The 12,819-nt window shown below is 47.1% G+C and overlaps 2 protein-coding genes across 2 annotated transcripts; both read left to right on the forward strand.

Annotated features, from left to right (window-relative positions):
- Positions 1 to 794: 794 nt before the first annotated feature.
- Positions 795 to 2,385, forward strand: LOC119330796 (peroxidase 2-like). Its single transcript, XM_037603924.1, has 2 exons — positions 795 to 1,096; positions 1,373 to 2,385. The coding sequence occupies exons 1-2, from the start codon at positions 875 to 877 to the stop codon at positions 2,135 to 2,137; spliced, it is 987 nt and encodes a 328-aa protein (XP_037459821.1). The 5' UTR covers positions 795 to 874; the 3' UTR covers positions 2,138 to 2,385.
- A 4,288-nt stretch (positions 2,386 to 6,673) lies between these two features.
- Positions 6,674 to 7,660, forward strand: LOC119331698. Its single transcript, XM_037604864.1, has 2 exons — positions 6,674 to 7,078; positions 7,201 to 7,660. Exons 1-2 carry the CDS (start codon positions 6,872 to 6,874, stop codon positions 7,396 to 7,398), a joined length of 405 nt encoding a protein of 134 aa, XP_037460761.1. The 5' UTR covers positions 6,674 to 6,871; the 3' UTR covers positions 7,399 to 7,660.
- Positions 7,661 to 12,819: the final 5,159 nt, after the last annotated feature.

Genomic DNA, 12,819 nt, shown 5'->3' on the forward strand with positions numbered 1-12,819 from the left:
TCCATTTGAAGCCTCAATGAAAAAATTACCATAATATGTGTGCTTTAATTTTTTTACACTAGTTTAGTATGATGCTTATACGTAATCAGCTGACGTGCAAAGCACGTACAAATTACTAGTATTGCACTAAAGCAAGAGTTAACTGCATAAATTGGCGTTGATCTCTGATCTTGATTTTCATGTTTTCAACAGTCCACAAATCATAACATAAAATGATTTCCAAGAGAGTACACCGTTTACATCGATCATCTACCTGTTAGGCTGTTACTACCAAGGAATTAGTTAATGCTCGCAGGAAATTTCTGTCACTACGGATTTGAAACACGAAGCGCACACACAGACAGAAATGAAACGTTTTTAATTAACTTGACTTCTCAACGGCCGGGAAAACATGCGTCAACATCAATCCACTGCTTGATCTAGCTACTATATTACTACTACACAATAGCTTACGCATGACCGGTTCATGCATATGTACATCCGCATGTAGCCATCAGGGTTAGTGAGCCCATTTTCTAAAGAAATCAGGGTCAGTGAACTACTGTTTGTTACTCCTTATTTGTGTATCATTGTATCATCACCGACGCCCTCCGGTGCCACTGGGTTGTGAGGAGCTGAGTGAGCCAATTGAACGACGAGAGGTGGCAACTACCGGCCGGTGTAGTAACGTTCCAACGCGCGAAGCAAAAAGATCCGCAAAAAAATCATTGCCAATAAGACTAGCTAGGTCTTGGATTGCTCGCCTATATAAGCAGCCTCCTGCTGGAACTATAGCAGCAGGCATTCTCCGGGCACTGATCACTCACCTCCCTCTTCTCTCTCTTTTATCTTAGTCACGACTCAAGAACTCGAGCTAGCTAGCAAGCTTGAAACAATGGCGGCTGCTGGTGATGAGAAGCTGTACCTTCTGGTGGCGTGTGCTTTGCTGCTGCTCGCCGTGGGGTGCCAGGCCAGCCCTCTGCAGATTGGGTTCTACCACGACAGGTGCCCCCAGGCGGAGGCCGTCGTCAAGGGCGTCATGATGGAGGCCATCTCCCAGAACCCCGGCAATGGCGCGGCCATGATCCGTATGCTCTTCCACGACTGCTTCGTCGAGGTATGTACTACTCAATACAAGAACTTGTTCAAGAATTCGTTCGATTAATCAGTAATTTGCTGATTAATCCCTACTCGTAGGGTCACCGAATAGCTGATAAAATTATAAATTAGACGATTAACTAATTAAATGGTTGATTAACTTGCCGACTAGCCTACTAATCATGTACTCACCGGCCAACCGAGCAGCTACCGATTTCCTCCTTAATTACAATGCAAACATGCATGTATACTTTTATAGTTGATTGATTTTGTCAAATCATCGGTGGTCACCTAGGGTTGTGACGCTTCGGTCCTCCTGGACCCGACCCCGTTCAGCCCGACGCCGGAGAAGCTCAGCGCGCCCAACAATCCCTCCCTGCGTGGCTTCGAGCTGATCGACGCCATCAAGGACGCCCTCGAGGCGGCCTGCCCAGGCGTCGTCTCCTGCGCTGACATCATCGCTTTCTCGGCCCGCGACGCGTCCTGCATCCTCAGCGGGGGCAAGGTGGACTTTGAGCTGCCGTCCGGCCGCCGCGACGGCACCTTCTCCAACGCCTCTGAGTCGGTTAAGTTCCTCGTCCCACCCACGTCCAACCTCAGCGACCTCGTGGACAGCTTCGTCGTCAAGGGCCTCGACGCGGAAGACCTGGTCATCCTCTCCGGCGCGCACACCATCGGGCGCTCCCACTGCTCCGCCTTCGTCCCCGACCGCCTCAACGTCTCCTCCGACATCGACGGTGGCCTCGCCGCGTTCCTGCGTGGCCAGTGCCCAGCCGACGCTGCCCCGGGCGGCAACGACCCCACGGTGATGCAGGACGTGGTGACCCCGAACGATCTGGACAAGCAGTACTACAACAACGTGCTGTCGCACACTGTGCTCTTCACCTCCGACGCGGCGCTCCTGACGTCGGAGGAGACGGCGAGGATGGTGCTGGACAATGCCAACATCCCTGGCTGGTGGGAGGACAGGTTCGAGAAGGCCATGGTGAAGATGGCCGGCATCGAGGTCAAGACCGGCGATCAGGGACAGATCAGGAAGAACTGCCGCGCAATCAACTAGTACAACTAAGTGCATGCATGTGCGTCTACGACGTGCATGCATGGTGAAGGATCACTCCATCTCCATTGCTTGTTTTCATCCGAGTTACCTCTCTAAAGTTTGCTTGTTTTAGCATCCATCGTTGTTGTCTTTTTTTTTGTTATTCCTTGGTTCAATTCTCGTCAACTGAATTGTTTGTCTACATGTGTAAATGTGCTGCAAACCAATTTTCTTTCATTTGGGAAAATAAAGTTACATTTTTGCTGTAACATGTTTTGAACAAAGATTTTGCATCTTCCAACATGACATCTCAACCCCCATTACTGGAAAGTTGGTCGTTGGCGTTGTTGCCGAGAGTCAAATCACGAAAGCTCGACAAAAAGCAGTAAGCGAGTACGTTTCTCGGCAACGTGCCTGACTCGGCAGCTGCATGCCGTTGTTGAGAGAAAGGTAAAGGGAACTCGGCAAACAAAATAAACTCGGCTTATACGGACTATGCCGAGTTTCTGGCACTGGCAGGCCGTACTCTACAAAGTTCATGCCACGTGGCAACAAGAATAGTTGTTGTGTAGTCCGCTATGGTAGACTGAGTTTGTTGAGCTCCCGCATTACGGAACTTGAAATAGCTTTCGTCATAGATGTATCCTTTCTCTTTTCACCATGTAGACGGTTTTGCCGAGTTCCCGCGAGGATTCTCGCAGGTGGTAATGGAGACTGATTGCTTGGAGATGGTGACGCTCTGGAACACTCGCCATAATTCTCGATCAATTGTGGCTCCTTTATTGTTAGAGATAGGAGAGCTATGTAATAATTTTACTCTTTTTGATATTCAGCATGTAAACAGGTCAGCTAATATTCCGACGCATCTTTGTGCAAAGCACGCTTGCATTCTGAATGTGACCGATAGCTGGCTTGAGGAGACTCCGGGTTTTTTGGTGACCAGCCTTTTGGCTGATTGTCCCAAGAACACCTTCATATGAATAAAGCTTTCTGGTTTCCCTGCAAAAAAAAAAAGAGTTCCCGACCAAAGGCAGTCTCCAAGAGTTCCTATATATAGGTACAATCCGCAGCTTATCTGACCAAAAATATTTCTTATACATATCGATCCGCCGCCTACTCCTCCCCACCGCCGCCGTACCGCTCACATCTGCCCACACCCCCGTCGCTTCTCCTCCGGTCGTCTCCCCTGGCCGCCCCGCTCCTCTCCGCCGACGTTAGCTCCTCCCCTCCCGGTGGCGCACTCCGGCTAAAATCCCGCGCGCGTCCCAGAAGACCTCCTTCATACAAGATTCTCCCCATTTGAGAATTTAAAACATTTTGTAGCTCAAACCACCGGTCTGATATAAAGATTCATTTTCACCATTAAATCTGCCGTGACGAGACATTTAAAACTAGATTTCATGTTTGATATGTTCCGAGAAAAAAAAATCCAGGCCCAAAATTATCATGTCTGAGCTGCGTAAGTTATCATGTTTGTGATACGTAAGTTACCATGCTACTTACACTGAAATAAATTATCGACATACAAAAGTCCCAAACTCTTGGACAACTTTTCCGTACGAATATGGTAAAGAAAATGGTAAAAAGGTCTTTTCCCATACATTCTCTGTCTACTTTTGACCGACTTGGCTCGTTAAGAGCATCTCCAACAGCCGCGCTAAGCGCCGCGCGCAAAAAACCTGTTTGCCGCGCGCGCTTCGGCTGGTTTAGCGCGCCCGCCTGCGCTGGCTCCAGCAGCCGCGCTATAATGCAGCGCGCACGCGCCGCTCCAGCAGAGCGCGAAAATACAGCGCGCGCGTCGCACAAACCACATATACATGTATTATGAGCAAAAATGATCAAACAAACAAAATAAATCAACAATAAATAGTTCAATTTCGTTATCATTACAACTCAAACAAATAGTTTATCGTTCAGTACAACAAATGCAATAAACACAACAAATAGTTCATGAACAATACAATGTCGAATGCAGATATCATCATGCTCTTTGTTGTCCATGCCATGCCCACCACTCTTCAATCAAATCATTCTGAAGTTCATTGTGCGTTGTGAGACGCCGAATGGCATGATAGGAGGCAATAAAACGGGCTACCCTTTCAGCCCCCCGTCGCACTCGCACGGGATATACCAATAGCTCATACTGTGAGTAGTCTAAATCTTGGCCACGTTCATTCTCGATGATCATGTTGTGCATGATCACACAAGCGTGCATGATGTACCAAAGCATTTTTTGATCCCAAAATCTAGCCGGTCCTCTCACAATAGCAAATTGGGCTTGCAAAATCCCAAATGCTCTCTACACATCTTTTCTAGCCGCCGCATGAGCATTGTGGAAGTCAAGATTTTTCTTACCTTCCGGCTTTTTCAACGGCTTCACGAAGGTTTGCCACTTTGGATAGATGCCATCCGCTAGATAATAGCCATAGTTGTACGTACGGCCATTTGCTACAAACTGCACCGGTGGCAACTCACCGTTTGCAATCTTATTCATCAGTGGTGACCGGTTGACAACATTGATGTCATTCAAAGATCCAGGCATTCCAAAGAATGCATGCCAATTCCAAGTCTCCTGATCGGCCACCGCTTTAAGGATTATAGTGGAACCATTTTTTTGGCCGTGGAATTGCCATGCCATGCCTTTGGACAATTCTTCCAACTCCAATGCATGCAATCTATTGAGCCAAGCATGCCAGGAAAACCGCGAGCTTTGTTCATCGCCAATAGCCTTGCGACGTCTTCAGCATTGGGAGATCTCAAATACTCCTCGCCAAACACTTGCACAATTCCCACTGCAAAGCGCTTGACACACATGATGGCTTGGCTCTCACCCATAGCCAAGTGATCATCAACAAGATCAGCCGGTATACCATATGCCAACATACGCAAAGCGGCTATCACCTTCTGAAAGGTGCTATGCCCGAGCTCTCCGGCGGCATTCCTCCTTTGCTGAGAAAAACGGTCATGGCTCGCTAGTTTCTCTGCAATGCGCCTGAACAACTCGGTGCTCCTCCTAAACCGACGACGAAAATACGACTCGGGGTATATGGGATTCTCCGCAAAATAATGCCTGATCAATCTGTTGTGGGCATCGATCCTATCCCTCCAAATTTTCTGCCGACCCATAACCGAACCACCGTGCTTCGTTTTTTTATATGCATAGCTAGGATCATTGCAAGATCCTCCTCCTCTTCCATATCAAATTCTTCTTTGGAAGAATCATATGACGAACTCATCTACAATGTTCAATACTATACTATAAAAACTACAATTCAAAACATCCATCAAATTCATGAAGTTTGAGCAATACATACCTTGTAGGCGTTTTGTCAAACACCTTGCGGGCGTGGCGCGGTAGCGAGCGCTCGGGCGCTGTTCCTCGGACGACGGAGGCGCGCGAGCGCCGGCGGGACTAGGAGGGGATGGGGCGGAAGCGCAGGCGCGCGGGGATAGGCCGGGGAAGTCTGAACGGTCGCCGGGGGGCGCGGGCGGCTGCGGCGGCGCGGCTGGATGGGGGGTGGAAGTGGGAGAGGAAGTGCAGGCGCGAGCGCTGGAGTGTGCCGCGCGCTGCAGCGGGCGCCCGAAATACACCGCGCGGCTAAGTGTTTTCGACCGTGCGCCCAACCCATTATAGCGCGCGCGCCGTTTTTGCGCGCCCGCTAGAGCGACCCGCCGTGTTGCGCGCGCGCTAAAACGGCCTAATGTGCGGCGCGGCGCTAGTTTAACGCGGCCGTTGGAGATGCTCTAATGGGCTACATAAGATCAGCCATCGTGCTGGGCAACGCAAGACTGATCCATTTGTAACACACTTCTTTTTTCGCTTTATTTACTCACCTCGCCCAGCAAATGTGAGGCTGTGCTCTCTCGCATCTCCTAACGCATCGCTGGCTCGCATGCATCTCCTTGGTTGACCGGCTGACTGGTTCACCAGTTGTCCATTGACTTTTTAAAAACTTGATAAAATATAAAAAAAATGCGGTCACAATTTTTTTTAAACAATAGCGAATTTGAGAAAAGTCCATAAAAAAGTTCACAAAAATTTCAAAAAGTCCACGAAGCTTAAAAAATGTTTAAGAATTGGAAAAAAGGTTAGTGATATTCAAAAAACAAATTCGTGGAATGCTAAAACATAAAGTTTTGAAAAAAGTTCACAAGCTAGAAGTTCAAGAATTTAAAAAGGTTCACAAATTTGAAAAGAGAAAAAGTTGATGAAAATTAAAATTAAGAAAATGAAAAGACAAAAACCACACAAAACCCAGCCCAAAAAAGGCACAGAAACAAACACACACAAAACCGGTCGCAAAAAAAAAAGTGAGAAGAAAACAAACTACAAAGTACGTACTGCATTGCCGTTGACCGTTGAGCTTGATTTTCATGTTTACAATCTTCCACAAATCATAACATAAAATGATTTCCAACAGATCACACCCGTTACATCAATTATCTACTCCCTCCGTTCAGATTTAGATGCCGCGACGTCTTTTTTGCGAAAACCCCCTCCATCTATTTCCGACCGAACCCGCGGTCCTCGCCCTCACTTTCTTCTCCGGCTGGCCGCCGCGGTCCGCTCGATGCTCTTCTCCGTCTCGCCGCCGCGCTCTCCCCCCTCCGCCTTCCCTCCCCACCTTCTATCGCGTCGCCGCGCTCTCCTCCCCCACCTTCGGTGGCCTCGCCGAGCTCCTCTCCTCCTTCCCGCGGCGACGGATTGAGTTCAAACTTGGACCTTTGAGTTCAAGCCGGCGACGGATTCCGTCGATGCGAGGCCTTCACCGCCGCCAAGCTCCTGGCGCCGGTGGCCGTGAGCTTCAAGGGAGACCCCATCCTCTCTCCCTCCCAGATCCACCACGCAGCTCGCTCGCGCGCCGGGATACCGACGCCATGGAGGACGCTGCTCCACCCCTGCTTCGCTCCGTGCCCCCGGTGCTATGGAGGACGCCGCTCCACCCCTGCTCCAGCCTCAAGGTACTCCACCCCTGCTCTAGCCTGAAGGAACAACCTGCGCCGCTGCTTCTGAATGTTGTGCCGCTGTTCATCTCTGAACGTTGGGCACCATGCATCTTTGCTTTACAGTTGGTGCTTGCCAGGGTACCCCAGGTTCAATTCGTGGTGTGATCTTGAGATGCCCAATTCCTTTTCCCAGCCAGCCCTATAGACCTCATCAGGAAGTTACCCAAACCTTTGCTTGCACATCGGACGGCGGGCTTCCTATGCGCGTGCCGAAGCGTCTCCGGGGTTCAGTTTTCTGCCTCCTCTGTTCTGTTGGACTCTGTTCTTCAGCCTAAATAAACATGCTCCGCTTCAGCTCTCTTCACCGCTGCATAGGAGATGGGACATACGACCTCTATTTGTTTACAGAGGGAGTATATAAAAACATAAATGGCACCAATAATTATGTATCGATTATTTGCTGCATGTTGATTAGTCCTGTTACTATTATTCCTGTTACAACATGAAAAAGTTGATTGGTTAATCTCAGTGTCCAGCCACAGTATAGATCCTTGCTCAAGTTGCCTCATGTCCAGCCATTGTGCCTTTTCAGTTTACCTCTCATCTGAAAGACTGCTCTTTTTCTTTTTCTTTTGAGAATATCTGAAAGGCTACTCAGTTAACCCTTTTATATGGAAAACAAAAGGCATGTTCATTTAACCTCTCCTAGCAGTGTTATTTTTGTTGAAATACTTGCCTCAACTTGTTTCATATTGAGATACTAATATTTTTTTATAAAAAGAAATACTAAAAACTGATGGTACCTTTGTTCTTTTCCCTGTAAAAATGACAATTTCTTGTTCTTCCCTGAAGAAGTGTTAGTAGCTTGTTCTTTCCTGAAAAAAGTAAAAAGCAAATCAACACTGATAAGGTATTTTACAAAGTGATATCCTACAGAAAAACAAATTCCATATTTACAAAAACGCAGAGCAAATTTACACTGACAAAAGTGTCTGATAATCATCTATTAAAACCTACTCTAGGAGTATTTCATGGGGATAAAGAGGAAGAACAGAGAGAGCATCTCCACAAATTGTAGTGACAACAAAAAAAACATAAACATTGACAAATTGACTGCTCACAGTTAATAAGTTAATACTCCAGACAAAATCCTTGCTAAACAGTAAGTCCTACTCCTACTACTATACTCCTAATAGAGGAGAAGAGAAGATAAGAGAAGAGAAAAGAGGAGTACAATAAACAACAGTGCTGACAGCAGTAGCAAAATCCCTAACAAAATACAGCAACACAGGAAGAACATGCTTTAACCTGAATTATGTGATCACTAAACTTTGCACCAGCATTATTCAGTCCATGAATGATGCAAACTGAATTATCTTAGATGAACTTGACTGAATTATTCAGTCCATGAATGACCCAGTAACAAACCTAACAAAATCCCTAACTGAATTTGACTGAATTATGCACCATTATTCAGTCCATGATAAAGTTTGAGAATTCTTTGCACTACTGCTCCTCTTCCTCTCTACTCCAAGAGCTGCACTAAACTACTCCTACACTAATTGCTGAATTAGGAGCAGGAGTACAAAATTCTTTGCACTGCTACTGTTAATGGAGTACTCCTCTTGTAGGCAGAGAAGAGAAGATAAAGAGAAGAGAGAGAAGATAAACTATTCACAATGCATGAAGGAAAATATTTCAGTTTATTTTACTTGAAGGAAAAGGTTTAAGTTAATTAAAGGAAAAGATTTCAGTTTATTTTACTTGAAGGAAAAGGTTTAAGTTAATTAAAAGAGTGAGCGGTTAAATTCAGTTCAAGTTTCAGTTAAAGGAAAAGGTTCATTGATGGCATTGAATTTAGATATGGTAGATCTACCAGTAGGAAGACCGTTGCACTGAAATTCAGTTCAAGTTTCGGCATATTCAGGAAAAGGTTCATCTACCAGTAGTTAGCTGACACAGTTTATTTATTTTTGGTAGCAAGCACCGTGCACTGAGAGAACAGAGTGTGCTCCAAATGTACATAGAGTAGGAGTACTGGCATCAATTTTAAACATCATCATCATTCAGTACTCCAGCATCATCATTCAGTACTCCAGTAAGTGAATTTACTACTCCTGCTCCTAATTCAGTACTCTAGCATCATCATTCAACATTCAACAACATCAACTACTCCAGCATTCAGCATTCAGCATTCAGTATAATTGTGTTATCAGCAACATTCAGAATTCAATGTTGCTTTAATTCAGTTTTGCTTTACAATTAAACAGGGAGGCATTCAGCGTCCAGCATTGTAACGCCCTCGATGCGGCTATATCTCCCACGTGTCGAGGCACGACTTAGAGGCATAACCGCATTGAAAGCAATGTCGCAAGTTAGGCAATCATCACAACATCCCATGTAATATAGATAATAAAAGGGGAGATACATAGTTGGCTTACACTCGCCACGTCAATCAAAGTACATAATTAGCATTACATCAACCAAACACTCATGGCCCGACTACGGCGCCAAAATGAAAGATAAACCCAACATGCGACATGGTCCCGATCACCCCAACTGGGCACCACTACTGATCATCAGGGAAAGACACATAATATCGGCGTGAGTCCTCGTCGAACTCCCACTTGAGCTCAAGCACGTCATCTGGAACGGAATCATCAGGCCCTGCATCTGGTTTGGAAGTAATCTGTGAGCCACAAGGACTCAGCAATCTCGCACCCTCGCGATCAAGACTATTTAAGCTTATAGGTAAGGCAAGGTAATATATGTGGAGCTGCAGCAAGCGACTAGCATATATGGTGGCTAACCTGTTCGCAAAAGAGAGCGAGAAGAGGAGGCAAAGCGCGAACGAGAAACTAGAGAGCAACCTGTGGCAAGCATTACTCCAACACCGTGTTCGCTTCCTGGACTCCGCCGAGAAGAGACCATCACGGTAACTCACACCGTTGATTCATTTGAATTAAGTTAAGGTTCAAGTTGTCTACAACCCGACATTAACAAATTCCCATCTGCCCATAACCGCGGGCACGACTTTCGAAAGTACAAATCCCTGCAGGGGAGTCCCAACTTAGCCCATGACAAGCTCTCACGGTCAACTAAGGAATAGACCTCCTCCCGAGACATTCCGATCAGACTCGGTATCCCGGTTCTACAAGACACTTCGACAAGTTAAAACCAATCCAGCAACACCGACTGAATGTGCCGACAAATCCCGATAGGAGCTGCACATATCTCGTTCTGAGGGCACACTCAGATTGTCTAAACTTCCGGTAGGCCAGCCCAGAGTTGCCCCTGGTGGACACCGGCGGCTGACGAGGTGGACCAACACTCAGAGGAGCACTGGCCCGGGGGAGTTTAAAATAAGATGACCCTCGGGCTCCGGAAACCCAAGGGAAAAGAGGCTAGGTGGCAAATGGTAAAACCAAGGTTGGGCATTGCTGGAAAAGCTTTAATCAAGGCGAACTATCAAGGGGTTCCCATTATCACCCAACCGCGTAAGGAACACAAAAATCCGGGAACATAACACCGATATGACGGAAACTAGGGCGGCAAGAGTGGAACAAAACACTAGGAGAGAGGCCGAGTCTTCCACCCTTTACCAAGTATATAGATGCATTAAGATAACAAGGCAGTATAATGATATCCCCACAAGTAAATAATGTCCCAACCATGAACGGTCTCCAATCTTCACCTGCAACTAGCAACGCTATAAGTGTTGGGGAACGTAGCAGAAATTCAAAATTTTCCTACGAGTCACCAAGATCTATCTATGGAGAGACTAGCAACGAGGGGAAGGAGAGTGCATCTACATACCCTTGTAGATCGCTAAGCGGAAGCATTCAAGAGAACAGGGTTGATGGAGTCATACTCGTCGTGATTCAAATCACCGATGATCCTAGCGTCGAACGGACGGCTCCTCCGCGTTCAACACACGTACGGAGCAGCGACGTCTCCTCCTTCTTGATCCAGCAAGGGGGGAGGAGAGGTTAATGGAGATCCAGCAGCACGACGGCGTGGTGGTGGAAGTAGCGGGATTCCAACAGGGCTTCGCTAAGCGCTGCGGGAGGAGGGAGATGTGTCACGGGAGGGAGAGGGAGGCGCCAGGACTTAGATTTGTTTGCCCTCCCTTCCCCCCACTATATATAGGGCCAAGGGAGAGGGGGGCGCAGCCTTGGCCCTTCCTCCAAGGAAGGGTGCGGCCAAGGAAGGAGTCCCTCCTCCCCAAGGCACCTCGGAGGTGCCTTCCCCCTTTAGGACTCGTCCTTTCCCTCTTCTCTTGGCGCATGGGCCTCTTGGGGCTGGTGCCCTTGGCCCATATAGGCCAAGGCGCACCCCCTACAGCCCATGTGGCCCCCCGGGGCAGGTGGCCCCACCCGGTGGACCCCCCGGGACCCTTCCGGTGGTCCCGGTACAATACCGGTGACCCCGAAACTTGTCCCGATGGCCGAAATAGCACTTCCTATATATAATTCTTTACCTCCGGACCATTCCGGAACTCCTCGTGATGTCCGGGATCTCATCCGAGACTCCGAACAACTTTTGGGTTACCGCATACTAATATCTCTATAACCCTAGCGTCACCGAACCTTAAGTGTGTAGACCCTACGGGTTCGGGAAGCATGCAGACATGACCGAGACGTTCTCCGGTCAATAACCAACAGCGGGATCTGGATACCCATGTTGGCTCCCACATGTTCCACGATGATCTCATCTGATGAACCACGATGTCAAGGACTTAATCAATCCCGTATACAATTCCCTTTGTCTAGCGGTATTGTACTTGCCCGAGATTCGATCGTCGGTATCCCTATACCTTGTTCAATCTCATTACCGGCAAGTCTCTTTACTCGTTCCGTAACACATCATCCCGTGATCAACTCCTTGATCACATTGTGCACATTATCATGATGTCCTACCGAGTGGGCCCAGAGATACCTCTCCGCTTACACGGAGTGACAAATCCCAGTCTCGATTCGTGCTAACCCAATAGACACTTTCGGAGATACCTGTAGTGCACCTTTATAGTCACCCAGTTACGTTGTGATGTTTGGTACACCCAAAGCATTCCTACGGTATCCGGGAGTTGCACAATATCATGGTCTAAGGAAATGATACTTGACATTAGAAAAGCTTTAGCATACGAACTACACGATCTTTGTGCTAGGCTTAGGATTGGGTCTTGTCCATCACATCATTCTCCTAATGATGTGATCCCGTTATCAATGACATCCAATGTCCATGGTCAGGAAACCGTAACCATCTATTGATCAACGAGCCAGTCAACTAGAGGCTTACTAGGGACATTGTGTTGTCTATGTATCCACACATGTATCTGAGTTTCCTATCAATACAATTCTAGCATGGATAATAAACGATTATCATGAACAAGGAAATATAATAATAATCGATTTATTATTGCCTCTAGGGTATATTTCCAACAGTCTCCCACTTGCACTAGAGTCAATAATCTAGTTCACATCACTATGTGATTAACACTCAATGAGTTCTGGGTTTGATCATGTTGCTTGTGAGAGAGGTTTTAGTCAACGGGTCTGAACCTTTCAAATCCGTGTGTGCTTTACAAATCTTTATGTCATCTCCTAGATGCAGCTACCACGCTCTATTTGGAGCCATTTCAAATAACTGTTCTACTTGGAGTTATTCTAAATTGTTGCTCCATTATACGTATCTGGTATCTCTACTCAGAGCTATCCGGATAGGTGTTAAGCTTGCATCGTCGTAACTCTTTACGT

Source organism: Triticum dicoccoides, chromosome 7A, assembly GCF_002162155.2.
Source record: "Triticum dicoccoides isolate Atlit2015 ecotype Zavitan chromosome 7A, WEW_v2.0, whole genome shotgun sequence".
NCBI lineage: Eukaryota > Viridiplantae > Streptophyta > Magnoliopsida > Poales > Poaceae > Triticum > Triticum dicoccoides.